The sequence below is a fragment of the Paroedura picta genome, chromosome 15 (genome assembly GCF_049243985.1).
Source record: "Paroedura picta isolate Pp20150507F chromosome 15, Ppicta_v3.0, whole genome shotgun sequence".
Lineage (NCBI taxonomy): Eukaryota > Metazoa > Chordata > Lepidosauria > Squamata > Gekkonidae > Paroedura > Paroedura picta.
The window spans coordinates 20,901,559-20,916,843 of NC_135383.1; the positions used below are offsets into that span (position 1 = coordinate 20,901,559).

The 15,285-nt window shown below is 45.7% G+C and overlaps 1 protein-coding gene across 6 annotated transcripts in view; it reads left to right on the forward strand.

Moving 5' to 3' along the window:
• The window catches only part of BRIP1 (BRCA1 interacting DNA helicase 1), a 127,038-nt gene that overhangs the window by 35,104 nt on the left and 76,649 nt on the right, over positions 1-15,285 (forward strand). For all 6 annotated transcript variants that reach the window (XR_013226905.1, XR_013226903.1, XR_013226904.1 and 3 more), the window contains exons 8-14: positions 642-863; positions 2,962-3,161; positions 6,710-6,842; positions 8,287-8,441; positions 8,561-8,726; positions 11,569-11,709; positions 12,426-12,587. Coding sequence is in view for 3 of the 6 variants with exons in the window: in XM_077312715.1 (XP_077168830.1) it covers positions 642-863; positions 2,962-3,161; positions 6,710-6,842; positions 8,287-8,441; positions 8,561-8,726; positions 11,569-11,709; positions 12,426-12,587 (1,179 nt within the window). In the remaining 3 variants the exon portion in view is untranslated. The remainder of the gene's footprint in view (positions 1-641; positions 864-2,961; positions 3,162-6,709; positions 6,843-8,286; positions 8,442-8,560; positions 8,727-11,568; positions 11,710-12,425; positions 12,588-15,285) is intronic.

Sequence of the window (15,285 nt, forward strand, 5' to 3'; positions counted from 1 at the left end):
GTGCTGCCCTGCTCCCTTGACATACATGAAGTATTTACAGCTTGGTAATTTAGTGAACGTCCTTACCTGAATGGTCCAGGCTAGCCTTTCTCTACTTTTTTACCATTGGGAAAACCCCAGGACATTCTTCAGGCTTTAAGAAGCCCCAGAAGTGGCATGATCATGCCGAAGATGATTGGGATGCACCTGGGGCCCTTCCCCTTCCCAATCCCTCCAGACCCATCATTGGCCATTTTGGGAGGGGAAGGTGGATTAACATGACCATATCACCAGATAAATGTTGAGCATATATATATAGAGCTTCATCTAGAATGACCACTTGGCCTTTTAGGTTAATCTCCATCTATGAAAGTTCAAAACCCCAGCAATCAAAATGATGAGCTCCCACCCTTTTGGGAAACCCTTCCAGGGCTGTCGAGAAGTTAGCATCAGAAACGTACAAACCTCATTACTAGAATGAACCATACTCTTGCTTGTTTTTTTTTCCTGATCCTAGACAGAACTGTATACATTGGCTTAAAGATTTCTCAGCATTTAATATGTTGAATTTCCTTTGCTTTTTCCCAGCAGGATTGATCCTCCCTGAAATAGATTTCTGAATCTGAAATGTGTTCTTGAATTTATCTTTTATGTACTTCCAGGGCACATCTTGTTCTTTCTACCACGGAGTCCATAAGCTTAGTGAACATCACAATTTACAAGGTGCCCACAAGAAATATCAGGCTTGGGACATTGAGGATTTAGTGAGGCTGGGGAAGAAGCTGCGTTCCTGCGCCTATTTCGCAGCTCGGGAGCTCATGGTGGAAGCGGAGATCGTGTTTTGCCCTTACAACTATCTCCTAGACTCGCAAATAAGAGAGAGCGTAAGTGTGCTTCCAAAGGTCCTTTCATCCTTTCACGCGAAAGTAAGATGAAAAGTTGGTGTCCTGATTGCAGATACACAGCAGACAGGCAGAAGTGCTCAAGTATCATCCCAAAGACCATTTATGTACTGGGAACTTCACAGATGAGACACACTGGAACAAATGCTCCCCCATGTGAGTGCAGGAAGAGATGGGGCAACCTGCCACAACTAAAACTTAAGCCTGCAGCCCGGCATGAAACCTCCAGTGCATAAACGGTCAAAGTTCAGATACCAGACCACTTTCACAGCTTCAAGGCTGAAGGGAAATCCAAAAGCAGAGTTCTAAAGCACTGGCTGGCATCACAGAACAGTGAATCAATGCAGAATACAGGCTACAAGGACAGGAACTAACCAATTCACTGCTTCCCCAAAGCCACTCCCTTTTTTGTTGCTTATATATACATCACGCCAAGCACCTGCCCATGACCTTAGCTCTGCTCCTGCAAACACTCCTCCTCGTTGATGTGAAGTCGGTGCTGTGCTACCAACCTGGCAGTGTGCCTTCTGCCATGCAGCTCCTTCCTTATCTTCCTCCTTCACTGTTCCTGAGGCTCTGGTGGCTGGCTGGCAGATGACTCTCTGCTGACAATTCAGGGCTGGGGGCGGAGGGGGGGGGGTCCATTGCACCCTGACTGCAGATCCATGACTGGCTCCTGCCCTGCAGTGTCTCTGTCACTGGCTGTGTCTCTGGGTCAGGTTTGTTGACTGCCTCTTCCTCAGAGGAGTCCTCTGCAAGACTTGGCTCTGCTGGAGCTATCTGGCTAGTGAAGACTGCATCCAAAGAAAGTCCCATGTTCTGGTTTCTAGGTGACCAGTTTACAGTTGAGAGGAAGAGATTTGTGCCAGATTTTGTCAAATTGTGTTCTTAGTATATGCTCAGGTCATTTTACTTCAGTGGCTGGTTTGGGATATAGGATTTCCTTCCTTCCTTCCTTCCTTCCTTCCTTCCTTCCTTCCTTCCTTCCTTCCTTCCTTCCTTCCTCCCTCCCTCCCTCCCTCCCTCCCTCCCTCCCTCCCTCCCTTCCTCCCTCCCTCCCTCCCTCCCTCCCTCCCTCCCTAGAATCATAGAGTTGGAAGGGGCCATACAGGCCATCTAGTCCAACCCCCTGCTCAACGCAGGATTAGCCCTAAGCATCCTAAAGCATCCAAGAAAAGTGTGTCTCCAACCTTTGCTTGAAGACTACCAGTGAGGGGGAGCTCACCACCTCCTTAGGCAGCCTATTCCACTGCTGAACTACTCTGACTGTGAAAATTTTTTTCCTGATGTCTAGCCTATATCGTTGTACTTGAAGTTTAAACCCATTACTGCGTGTCCTCTCCTCTGCAGCCAACAGAAACAGCATCCTGCCCTCCTCCAAGTGACAACCTTTCAAATACTTAAAGAGGGCTATCATGTCCCCTCTCAACCTCCTTTTCTCCAGGCTGAACATTCCCAAGTCCCTCAACCTATCTTCATAGGGCTTGGTCCCTTGGCCCCAGATCATCTTTGTTGCTCTCCTCTGTACCCTTTCAATTTTATCTACGTCCTTCTTGAAGTGAGGCCTCCAGAACTGCACACAGTACTCCAGGTGTGGTCTGACCAGTGCCGTATACAATGGGACTATGACATCTTGTGATTTTGATGTGATGCCTCTGTTGATGCAGCCAAAAATGGCATTTGCCTTTTTTTTGCCTTTTTTCCCCCTCCCTCCCTCCCTCCCTCCCTCCCTCCCTCCCTCCCTCCCTCCCTCCCTCCCTCCCTCCCTTCTTTCTTTCTTTCTTTCTTTCTTTCTTTCTTTCTTTCTTTCTTTCTTTCTTTCTTTCTTTCTTTCTTTCTTTCTTTCTTTCTTTCTTTCTTTCTTTCTTTCTTTCTTTCTTTCTTTCTTTCTTTCTTTCTTTCTTTCTTTCTTTCTTTCTAGTACTCTCATAGGGATTGGGCAGTGGTTTCCCCTACAAGAGCGAGGCAACAAAGGCATATATTCTGAATAAATAAATGGAAGGAACAATGTGAACTGTAACGCCATCTTTTGAGGTGTGTGTGCTTGTGTTTTAATTGGTGGGGTTTTGAACTTTTATAGATGGAGATTAACCTGAAAGGCCAAGTGGTCATTCTAGATGAAGCTCATAATATCGAGGACTGTGCACGGGAGTCAGCCAGTTACAGTGTGACAGAAGTTCAGCTTAGATTGGCGCGAGAAGAGCTGGACGCCATGGTGAACAGCAACATCCGGAGAAAGGACTACGAGCCCCTGCGGGCCATGTGCTGCAGTCTGACAAAGTAAGAGGCAGCTAACTGTGCAGAAAAGGCTGTGGTGTTTGTTAAGAGTGAGCTACCCTTACAGCCCGGTTGCTCTGGCTGTTAAAGGTAAAGGTAAAGGTATCCCCTGTGCAAGCACCGAGTCATGTCTGACCCTTGGGGTGACGCCCTCTAGCGTTTTCATGGCAGACTCAATACAGGGTGGTTTGCCAGTGCCTTCCCCAGTCATTACCGTTTACCCCCCAGCAAGCTGGGGACTCATTTTACCGACCTCGGAAGGATGGAAGGCTGAGTCGACCTTGAGCCGGCTGCTGGGATTGAACCCCCAGCCTCATGGGCAAAGCTTTCAGACGGCTGCCTTACCACTCTGTGCCACAAGAGGCTCATCTGGCTGTTAGGATCACCATTTTAAAGCTGCCAGATGAGGAAGCTGAAGAAATTCCCATTGAATGAATGCTAGAGAAATGACAACTGATAAAAAAGGGAGCCACATGTGTAGAAAGCTCTGTTGCAGCTGTACCGCTTCAGACCAAAGGGGGGTGGGTCAAAGACTTAAAGGTTCTTATGTTTAAATAGGGAAGAAAACCTTCCTGCACCTTTGAAGTACACCAGTTTAGCATGCACAGGGAGCATTTCCCCCCAAACGTTAAAGAGGGGCATTTAAGAATCCTGTCTCGCATGTGCAGGCTGAAGTTATACAGCAGTGACCTAATGCATCTTCTGATTCTGGCTCGTAGACCTTGAGCGTATGGTCTTCTGGAGTTAACTTTGGTCCATTGTTAATTCTCATAGAGGAGCCCTGCTGGAACAGTCTACTGGTCCATCTAGACCAGCAGCTTCTTTATACGATGGCCAACCTTGAAGTGGCAATAAACAGAGCACAGAGGCCAAGGCCCTTTCTGCTGCTGCTGCTGCCTCCTTGCACTAGAGGGATAACATTTTCAGAAATACTGAATCCATGCAGGAATCTCTTTTTCACGGGGAAAACTGAAATAATGTAGTGCTTACTGTCCTATCAAACTTAAAAAACTTTTACTGCTTAATGTATCATTTATAACTTTGGATATAAGATGGCGATATATGCCATTTATGGAATATAAAAGTGGCAAACGTTTTAGTTTTCTGCAAGCAAAATCGAAAATGTACCTGGCACCAACCTGGCAGTGAGAGAAAACTGCTAGCTGATGCACCCTGTGCTGCTTTAGCACATGCACCTTAATTTATAACATCTAATTAGAGAACTCTGTTCACAGTGAAACTTGCAGGTTTCTTCAAGGCTTGGTGCAGTTTCTGCCCCTCATCTTTCTGATTTTTTTCTCCGGCAGTACTTGTTATCCAGGTATACTTGTCCCAGTGGTTTGACAGAGAGATAAAAAGGTCAACCACAAGGGAAGAGTCCAGTTGAAAGGACAATAGAAGGCATGCCATAATTGAAAAGCAACGAAAGCCCTGCATGTTTCATTTATAAATTTATCTTTCTAAGTGCAGAAGTGCATCTTGGATATAATAGCTGCATATGTCTACAGCAGGCTTTCTCAACCAGGATTTCTTGATGGCCCTGGAAGGTGGGAATTCTTCTTCAGCAATATCAGGGCTCTCTAAGCCCTACCCACCTCACAGGGCGTCTGTTGTGGGGAGAGGAAAGGGAAGGTGAATGTAAGCTGCTTTGAGACTCCTTCAGGTAGAGAAAAATGGCATATAAGAACCAACTCTTCTTCTTCAGTAATCTCAGGGCTCTCTCAACCTCACCCACCCCACAGGGTGTCTGTTGTGGGGAGAGGAAAGGGAAGGTGAATGTAAGCCGCTTTGAGACTCCTTCGGGTAGAGAAAAGTGGCATATAAGAACCAACTCTTCTTCTTCAGTAATCAGGGCTCTCTTAGCCTCACCTCCCTCACAGGGTGTCTGTTGTGGGGAGAGGAAAGGGAAGGCAAATGGAAGCCGCTTTGAGACTCCTTCAGGTAGAGAAAAGTGGCATATAAGAACCAACTCTCCTTCTTCATTACCACCACCACAGTTTTCATGACTTCCTTGTGTCTGCAATTCTCAGGCAGAGTTAAGGTTAGAACAGTCAGGTTTACCTCTTGCTGCACAATAGGGTTGCCAATCTCCTGGTAGGATGTGGAGATCGCCTGCAATTATAATTGATCTCCAGATGAAAAAGTTCGGTTCCCCTGGAGAAAATGGCTGCTTCGGAGGCTGGTCTCTATGGCCATTTGTATCCCACAGAGGTCACTCTGTTTTGCAAAATCCCACCCTCCCCAGGGTTCACCCCCCAAATCTCTAGGAATTTCTCAGCCTTGAGTTGGCAACTGTATGGGGGCTATGGAGGAATGTCCAGTTGGTGGCTGGACATGAGAAATAATTTGTGGAGATAGCAGAGTTCCAAGGGTTTTTTTAATGTCCTTGCGAGGCTTTTTGGAGCCATGGAAGGATTTTCCTGTTGGCTGACTCCTCTCCAGGCTTCGTATGGATTTTGTCTGCAGTTCTTATTTTAAGTCTGACAAAGGAGAGGTATCAAAACCGGCTTCTCCAAGAAAAATCCACGTCAAAGAGGCATCTCGGCGGCTCCTTCAGATGTTAAAAATAAAAAAAATCCTTTGTAAGAGATGAAAGGAACACGGTAGAAGACTTGAATGCCTCTAGCCTTTTAACCTTATCAGGAGAATGAAGGTTGATTTCCTTGTCAAGTCTGCCAACGTTAGTGAAAGCGCCAGGCGGAAAGCAGAAGATGGGATGTGAACAGCCAACAATTAAGGATAGGTTGATAAATAAAGTGGAGGGTCCATTGCTAATGCAAACAACGTCGAAATCATCTTGTGCTTACCACTTTCCCAGGTTTTTTTTTGCCTGTTTTCTTCGAGCCGTCTCATAACTTAAGGACTCTTCCCTAAGTTGAGTGTTATGTGTCCCACTCTGCAAAGAACCCTCCGAATCAGTAATAACCTGATATTTTGGGAATGTTGTGATCTAGAGTGGCAACTGAGATGCCTCCCATGCTGCTGTCTCCTTTTTTCCTTGGCAGAACAAGCCCCTCTGTTCCATATCACTGTTTTCTTTCGAAAGCTGCCTTTCAAAAATGGCTCGCTATCTATGTTTGGAGGCACCTGCTATTTGAGAGCACCCCCCCCCCTTCCCAGCTTGAACCTAGTTGTTCAGTTCTTTGTACCCTGCCCCTTTTATATCGTTTCCATTGTCTGTTTTTCTGAAGCACTACTTATTTGTATTCCAAAGCATTGCATTGGGAATAGATGTCAACTTAAGGTGTGTGTTTTTGCTTTTGCTGCCAATTTGCAGCCAATTCATGGCAGCCCTGTGTAGGGTTTTCAAAGCAAGAAATATGCAGGGATGGTTCGCCATTGCCACAGTCTTCCTTGATGGTCTCCCATCCAAATACTGATCAAGGCCAACCCTGCCTGAGTTCCAAGATCTTACAAGATCGGTCTAGACTGGGCTGTCTGATCAAGACAAGGCACCTTTTGTAGACAATAAGAAGTGCAGTATGTTTTCCAGTCTTTTGTCCTCTGCTTCTTATACATGTGTGTTTTATTATTTATTATTATATGTACAGTTGGCTAAGGGAATCCTCTGGTCAGCTTGTAGAGAGAGGGTATGAAACTTCTAGCAAAGTTTGGAGTGGACAGCAAATGGTGGCATTCTTGCACAGTATGGGTATAACCAATGCTACTTTGCCCATCTTACAGGTAGGCGTTTGTGATTCTTATTTTCCTATACAAGTAATACTTAACAGCTACCTAAAAGTTAATTAATTGAGAACTATCTCTGTTCTTTTCTTATTGATCTCCAAAAAAAAACAGCTTTATGACAATTGGTTTTGAGAATGCTACTCTTGCAGAAGAGTAAACCTGATGTTAAGTTTTGCAAATTGGATCAAAAATAATTAGCTGGCTACTCTTGCTGAATGTTCTTGCAAGGTGAGGATAGATGTTTCTGTGACCCTTGACCGGCTATCACAAGAGATCCTGGGTTTCCCCGTTTTTTATAGAAGTATAGAGTTGGAAGGGACTTCCAGGGTCATCAAATCCAACCCCCTGCACGGTGTAGAAAATTCACAATTACCTGCCCACCCACAGTGACCCCCCCCCAAAAAAAACCCCTCTAAAATCCCTGGCCAGTCTGGCCTGGGGGAAATTCACCTCCTTACCCCAGAGTGGCGATTGGCATTTCCCTGGGCATGTAAGAAAGGGTCACAAGAGCTAAGCACCAACACAGTCCCTTCTGCCCACCTACTCATAATTTACCTAAATTCACAGAATCAGCCTCTCCGTCAGATGGCTCTCCAGCCTCTGCTTAAAACCTTCCAAAGAAGGAAAACCCACCACCTCCCGAGGAAGCCTGTTCCATTAAGGAACTGCTCTGTCAGGAACTTTTACTGGATGTTTAGCCGAAACTTATTTCAAAATGAGGCCTTTTGTTGCTAGAAATCCACAGTTCAGCCACCCTCATGCTAAATCCCAAATTGTAGGGGAATGCTCAAAAAAATCCTGCAGGGAAGAATCCAGTATTTATGATTTCCAAAATCAGAGTAAAATATTTAAATCCCTCTTGCCAAAATGGTTAAACCAGGGGTAGTCAAACTGCAGCCCTCCAGATGTCCGTGGACTACAATTCCCAGGAGCCCCTGCCAGCGAATGCTGGCAGGGGCTCCTGGGAATTGTAGTCCACGGACATCTGGAGGGCCGCAGTTTGACTACCCCTGGGTTAAACAGTAAGGCAGTCCCGTGCCATCTTCTTTGCTGCTGTAGTGCCCACAAGCTTCAGGATGTGCCCAATTTCTGGGCTTAATCTTAACTGAAACATACATGGAATGTTACCCTCTACTCCCTGTTCTGTTCCAACATTGCAAGATGAAAATAGATTGTTAAGTGAATGACGTGGTTGCTCTGCGCGCAGCAGGATCTTTATACCCAGAATTCCGTCATCCTATCTAAAATAATTACTTGCTTACTCTTTAATATCCTGTTTGTCCTTTGAAGTGACTCTTGTGTTGCTACTAATTGTGGTGCTCCAAATGCTGCCCTTGGGTCTGAATGTTGTGTGTCGACAGTGGCACAGAGTGCTTCCACATTGCTCAACGCACAAATTGATCTGCGATTTTTTTTTTTGGGGGGGGGGCGGCTTGTACAGAAACATTTTGCAGCTGTCCTGGAAAAGGAAGAAAAAATATCGCTGTTTCGCGGGAAGGAAGAGGTGGTTTCGGTTCCAGTTATAAGTCCGTCAGCTCAGTTCACGCTGAAAGGGCTGTTCATGGTCCTGGCTTATCTTTTTAAAGAAAATCACAGGTCAGTGGAATTGCGTTTGTCTCCCGCGCTAGTACTAAAGCGTGAATTAAAGCGTAACGCTGCAGGTGCATCTCACGCTCCTTGGCAGAAAACCGTTTTGTGTTTGCTTGATTGTTCAGGTATGCTGATGATTACAGAGTCGCCTTGCAGCAGACCTATGTTTGGGGAACTCAGAGAACGGTTGACCCTGAAGATGCCAATGGCTTTTTTGCACCAGTCAAAAGAAAAGCACGACACAAAGCAGCAGTACAGACGCTCAGCTTCTGGTGCTTGAATCCCGCTGTGGTAAGATTGTTGGGGCTAAAAATAAAATTGCCTTACCTTCTAGTACAGCCTATGCAGAGATGGAAACGTTGAGTCTGTGGAACGTGTAATTTTTGAATTTCCCCTGTATAAACAAATACACAAATCCTTCATAGATCCTGTCTGCCTAGAAACACCCAGGAAAGGTAGAATGTTTTATTTAGCTAGAATGCTAGAGGATAAGAACCCAGAGACCCCTTTAAAGGTGGCTAAGTTTGGTTGCCTGGCAATGCTCTTTGGAAACAAATAAATCCTTATTTTTGTGGCCTGCCGTTTCTGCTCAGGGTGGGTAACATCATTCAATAAAATACAGCCATGATAACATCAAACATTAATACCCTAAATTACATTAAAACTTTAGTATCCCAGCACATCTTCCATTTGGTTGAGCACTCTGCTGGGCTGAAAAAGTCCTAGCTCTGGTTGGGGCCAGTCCCACCTCTCTGGGGCCAGGGACCCTGGACTTTGGTCCCCTGACTGCAGTGTTCTTTGTGGGGGCATAACAAAAGAGGCAGTCCTGCAGATACACCAGGGCCAGACCATTTAGTTGATGACACGATACTCTTGTTTGTTTCTGATGTTGTTTGTGCGTTTGTTTGTTTTTATTTATTTACTTACTTACCTAATTTATTTATTTGTCACATTTATATACCGCCCTCCCTCACATTTATATACCGCCCTGAAGGCTCAGGGCAGTGTACATGGAACGCGAACAATAACAGTACAGAGGTCATAAATCATTAAACATGGAACAGTGGAACAATAGTGGAACAATGGAACAGCAATGGAAGACAATAATTCAGAACTGGAACTTGTTGCTGGGCCTGTGAGTGGTCAGTACAGGCATTAGCTTCAGTTTTGTAAGAGAGGAGGCTCGAGGGGGCCCAGTGGAAGAAGATGAAGCTAAAGGACCTCAACCAAACGCCTGGTGGAGGAGCTCCCTTTTGCAGGCCCTGTGGAACTGTTCAAGTTCCGTCAGGATCCTGATCTCCTCTGGGAGCTCGTTCCACCAGGTGGGGGCCAGGATGGAGAAAGCTCTGGCCCTGGTTGAGGTCAAGCAGGCTTCAGAGCTGGTGTGGAGAGTGGAGGCTTTGCTTTGCATTGTGTTCTTGACCTATATTACACCTTCCCTACCCCATCTGGTCTTTACCATCTGGTGCAAACCCGTCTGGGTATCAGGCAGGTAGTGTGTGGAAGCGTTTATTGCAAATTTAACCTGCGCTGCACAGCAAGCAGAAATTAGTAAGTGGAGCTTTTCCCCTGCATGGAGATGAAGTGAAGGAAAAAGCTTCCTCTATTAAATTTCTACTTGCCACGCATGGTTAAAGGTTAATTATTCCTTAGTGCTCCTTCCTTCTGAGTGCAAAAACCGAAATAATTGGCAACCATACTATGAATACTTCAGAGCAATAATATTTGGGAACAGGAAGGATGGCTGTGAAGTACTCCAAAGAAAATAATTGGTAACCTCCCCCTACTAGGGAGGCAAACCTTTGAGATTTATTATAGCATGCTACTAAAATTCATTTTCTGGATTTGCTTTCCTGAATGAGTTGTAGGTTTTTTTCAGGGTTGCTTCTTACTTGTTCGTTAATTAAAGCATTTCTATCCCGCCAGCCTCTAGGTTTATTTATTGTATTTATTCATATTTAAATGTATTGCCCGCCTCTCCCCAAGGGCTCGAGGTGGGTTACAATGTTAGACTAAAAGGCTGCTTTCAATGACAACACTTCCCAATCTAAAACCAAAGGTAAAATGATAAGCCCCAAATCCCTCTCCCCTTAAAAGATGTCCACGATTCAAGCCTGCTCAGAAGCCTGTCAAACACTCAGGCCTTGCAATGCAAGGATGACGATGTCCCAGGATGTCCTTACCACTTCAGGTGGCCCATGCCACAGAGCCAGAATCAAGACAGAAAAGGCCTCTGATCTATGCCAGATGGGTTGCCCTACATGGCAGGATAGTTGGCAGACTTTTGCACGTAATAACTTCAGACCAACCTGACTCTGCCCCCAGTTGCCCTCAGTTGCAATGTATGGCTGCGAAAGTTGGACCATAAGGAAGGCTGAGCGTCAAAGAATTGAGGCTTTTGAACTCTGGTGCTGGAGAAGACTCTTGCGAGACCCTTGGACTGCAAGGTGAACAAACCGGTCAGTCCTAGAGGAGATCAGCCCTGACTGCTCTTTAGAAGGCCAGATCCTGAAGATGAAACTCAAATACTTTGGCCACCTCATGAGAAGGAAGGACTCCCTGGAGAAGAGCCTAATGCTGGGAGCGATCGAGGGCAAAAGAAGAAGGGGACGACAGAGAATGAGGTGGATGGATGGAGTCACTGAAGCAGTCGGTGAAAACTTAAATGGATTCCGGGGAATGGTAGAGGACAGGAAGGCCTGGAGGATCATTGTCCATGGGGTCGCGATGGGTCGGACACGACTTCGCACCTAACAACAACAACAAACCTGACTCTAGCCGGCATTTCCTTGCTGTGTGGTCTCAGTGACACGGATGGTCCTTTCCTGTTCAACCCATGGTTGTCTTGTTCTTTGGAGACCCACCTTATGCTCCAGGTAGCCAGAAGAAATCCACAGTGAGCTGTCACTGCCTCTTTTCAGGAGGACATGGAAATCCTTCCTTTAAAAAGCATTTGGCTGATGTGCTCTTGTGAGTTGATGCGAACACCAGTGAGGGTGAAAAGTTTTGTATACTGTGGCCAAGTGGGTGGAGAGGGCTCTGATCTTATCTGTTTTTGTTGTGATGTTAGCCCCCTCAGAAGCTTGACTCAAGGTGGGATGTGTATATTGTAATACTTTTTTTTCTCTCTCAGGCATTCTCAGATGTGAGTGACAATGTCAGATCAATTGTTTTAACCTCTGGAACGCTCTCTCCAATGGACTCCTTTTCTTCCGAGCTGGGTGTGAAATTTTCCATTCAGCTCGAAGCGAACCATGTTATTCAAGACTCTCAGGTATGGTTGTTGCATTGCTAAATATGCTATAGCACAGGGATTCATCTGTCTTGTAGCCTCTAAACCAGGGGTAGTCAAACTGCGGCCCTCCAGATGTCCATGGACTACATTTCCCATGAGCCCCTGCCAGAGAATGCAAATTGTAGTCCATGGACATCTGTGGGCTTGCCCAGGGCGGGGGGGGGGAGGGAGGGAAGAGGTAAGACCCCCACCAGCGCTCTCCCCTGCCCCAAGAAGGCCTGCCATGGCTTCTCCAGGCCTTGGCAGACCTTCCCAGGGTCATGGGAGAGAAGGCTAGTGCCTATTGTAGTTTAAATTACAACAGACTCTTTTGCTGGTATATTTATAATACCCTACCAATAGTTAAAATGAATCTATGCTTCAGCACTTGCTGGCAAAGCGGGGTGGGGATTGACCAGCTTGCCTTCCTCCAATCACCTGTATGTCAAAGGGCTGTTTGAGCAATCAGTCTGACAGCCTACTCGCTGGAAAGGAATTGTTACTCGCCCCAGGTAAGCCACTGTGTGCCTGACTGGCTGCTACACATTGTAAATACCTTGACTTATTTCACCGTCAGATTTTTAAAACAGAAATTCCCAGTAAAGTAGCTTTCCTTAAAATCTTGCTTCTAACCCATGTTCTACTTTCCCGTCATTTTCACTTTTTTGCTTGTTTGTTTGTTTTTTAAGTCATGTATGTTAACTTTTCACCTACAGGTATGGGTCGGTACTATTGGAGCAGGCCCCAAAGGCCGGTCACTGTGTGCTACTTTCCAGCAGGCGGAAACCTTTGAATTCCAGGATGAAGTGGGGGTTCTCCTGCTCTCTGTCTGCCAGACAATCGGGCAAGGGGTGCTGTGCTTTTTGCCATCGTACAAGGTAAAGCGGTGCCAGGGCAGGCTTTTTAGTCTTTTTCCTCCAAGTTATTTCCGATTGTGGTTGACATGGCTTGATTGATTGTCAGTCTTGCCCTCCTGCTCCTCAAGGGCATTCCGACTAGCTTGTCAGAGACCATCTCTGCTGCCTTTATTTCTTCAGAGTCAACTAAGGTGTTCCATATTGACTTGCAGGCTCATTTTCATGCTACAGTGAGCTTTTCTGGGTTTCTTTCTTTTTTTTCTCTCCTTACAGCCCGTGGAGACCAGTTGGAAAAGTGTTCTAAAAACACACTGATCACTTTAAAATTACCAAAAAAAAAGGAAGTTTGGGGCTAGTATTGAATATGCTGGTTCGACACATATATTTGTGGGAAAACCTGTCTGGTTTCATTCATTCATTCCCTGCCTTTCTCCCCAATGGGGACCCAAAGTGGCTCACTTCATTCTCTCCTCCACTATATGCTCGCAACAACCTTGTAAGGTAGGCCACACTGAGAGTGTGACTGGCCCCAGGTCACCCAGCAAGCTTCCATGGAATGAGTGGGATTTTAACGTGGGTCTCCCAGAGTCTAGTCCAGGGGTAATCAAACTGCGGCCCTCCAGATGTCCATGGACTACAATTCCCAGGAGCCCCCTGCCAGCATTCGCCAGCAAATGCTGGCAAAGGGCTCCTGGGAATTGTAGTCCATGGACATCTGGAGGGCCGCAGTTTGACTACCCCTGACACTGCAAATCACCAATATACAATTTAAGCTCCCATGTACACCGAATAACAATCTTTCTACATGTAATCCAGCCTCTTGTCACTGGCAGCATCTCTTGGGCAGTGGCCTTTCTGAGGCTTTCCATTGGGATATCCTTTTGGGAACCGAATCTGAGACTTTCTCCATACAGAGCCACATTAAGTGGACAGGGAGTCCAAGGTCAAAACAGGCGATAGATTCTGTTTACTTTCTGCTTTGAAGAAAGCATGAGCCGTCATCATTTCTACCTGCACAGGGATGACCTGCACTCCCTGGAGCTGCTAACCTCCCATCACTGGAAATCTCAGGGTCCCATGAGCAATTCGAAGGTGAGCCTAAAGGGATGACTCCTGGAGTCTGACCCAGGCTTCCCTAGTGAAGGTAAGGAGAGCGGCTTGAGAGGAGGTGCAAAATCTTTCCTCACCATGCTTTCTGTTTGGGCCTACTGACCCTGGCTTAAAGTGAATCCCCTTCTGTAGATTCATGGTCTTGGCAGGGAGGGGGGCAGTTGGCTTGCTACTGTTTTTAATTTCTCCACATTCAACCTTTTTTTTGGGGGGGGGGCTTTTCTGACTCTTTTATATTAGCCCCCAGGGCTGTCAGCTCATTTGACCGGCTTTCGTTCACCTTGGTAAATATTTTGAGAAACTTAAAACGGTTTTACATGGCTTCGGGGAGTGCCAGGGAGAAATTTAATCTGGCATAATGATAAGGATCCCCTGTAATCTCATTAACATGATGAGGATTTTATTTGGTCCAAGGCCACCATGGCTTTCTCTCATATTGTGAGAATTTCCTTTTTGAACTTTTGAGCAGTGCTTCCTTGGAAGGCTGGGAGATCGTATGTGTCTTCTTGAACAGGATGAGTATTTTTCAGGACTAGTTTCCTTTGATTTCTTCATCAGATTTGTGCAGTAGCAAAATGTATGGATATCTGCACCATTCACTTACACCACAGCAACCAGAATACAGCCCTTTAATGTCATTTTGATTCATCACTTCGGATTAAGTGCCTAGGGAGGATACCAGGAGCCAGTTTGGTATAGTGGTTAGGCATGTGGACTTCTAATTTGGCATGCTGGGTTTGATTCTGCGCTCCCCCACATGCAACCAGCTTGGGCTTGCAACGGCGCTGATAAAAAACTGTTCTGACTGAGCAGTGATATCAGGGCTCTCTCAGCCTCACCCACCTCACAGGGTGTCTGTTGTGCGGAGAGGAAAGGGAAGGTGACTGTAAGCCGCTTTGAGACTCCTTTGGGTAGAGAAAAGCGGCATTTTAAGAGCCAACTCTTCTTCTTCTTCTTCTTCTTCTTCTTCTTCTTCTTCTTCTTCTTCTTCTTCATATTTTCTTACACCAACTGCTGTACAGGCGTTGCACTATATGTAGCTTCTATATCAGTACTTAAAAAAAACTGATTCTAGAAGTAAAAGAAATAATCTCTTAGAAGGGAGAAGGGCAAACATGTATCCTTCAGGTTTTCCTGCATAACAATGTACTTTTCTTACTTGTTTCACGAGACTACACATTCCTTTTTTTTTTCTCTGTTCTCTTCAGAAACAGTAGCCAAAAAAAAAATAGAGTCCCGTAGCACCTTTAAGACCAACAAAGATTTATTCAGGGTGGGAGCTTTCGAGTGCATGCTCGAAAGCTCCCACCCTGAATAAATCTTTGTTGGTCTTAAAGGTGCTACGGGACTCTCTTTTTGTTGTGCTACTTCAGGCCAACACGGCGACCCACTTGAATCTATCTTTGTGGAAGTACCCAAAAGAGTTCTTCTTGCAGTTACTGAAACTGACCATTAGGTGACCACATTAGACTGCAAATTGCAGAGCAGGTAGAAAAAGCCTGTGGAATACTCTCATCCCTCATTAAAACTTGCCAAATTACACACAAGAGTAATGCATTTCTTTGCGTTTGGGCTGTTTTCTGGAGTCTTTTGTTCTATTTAGAATGTT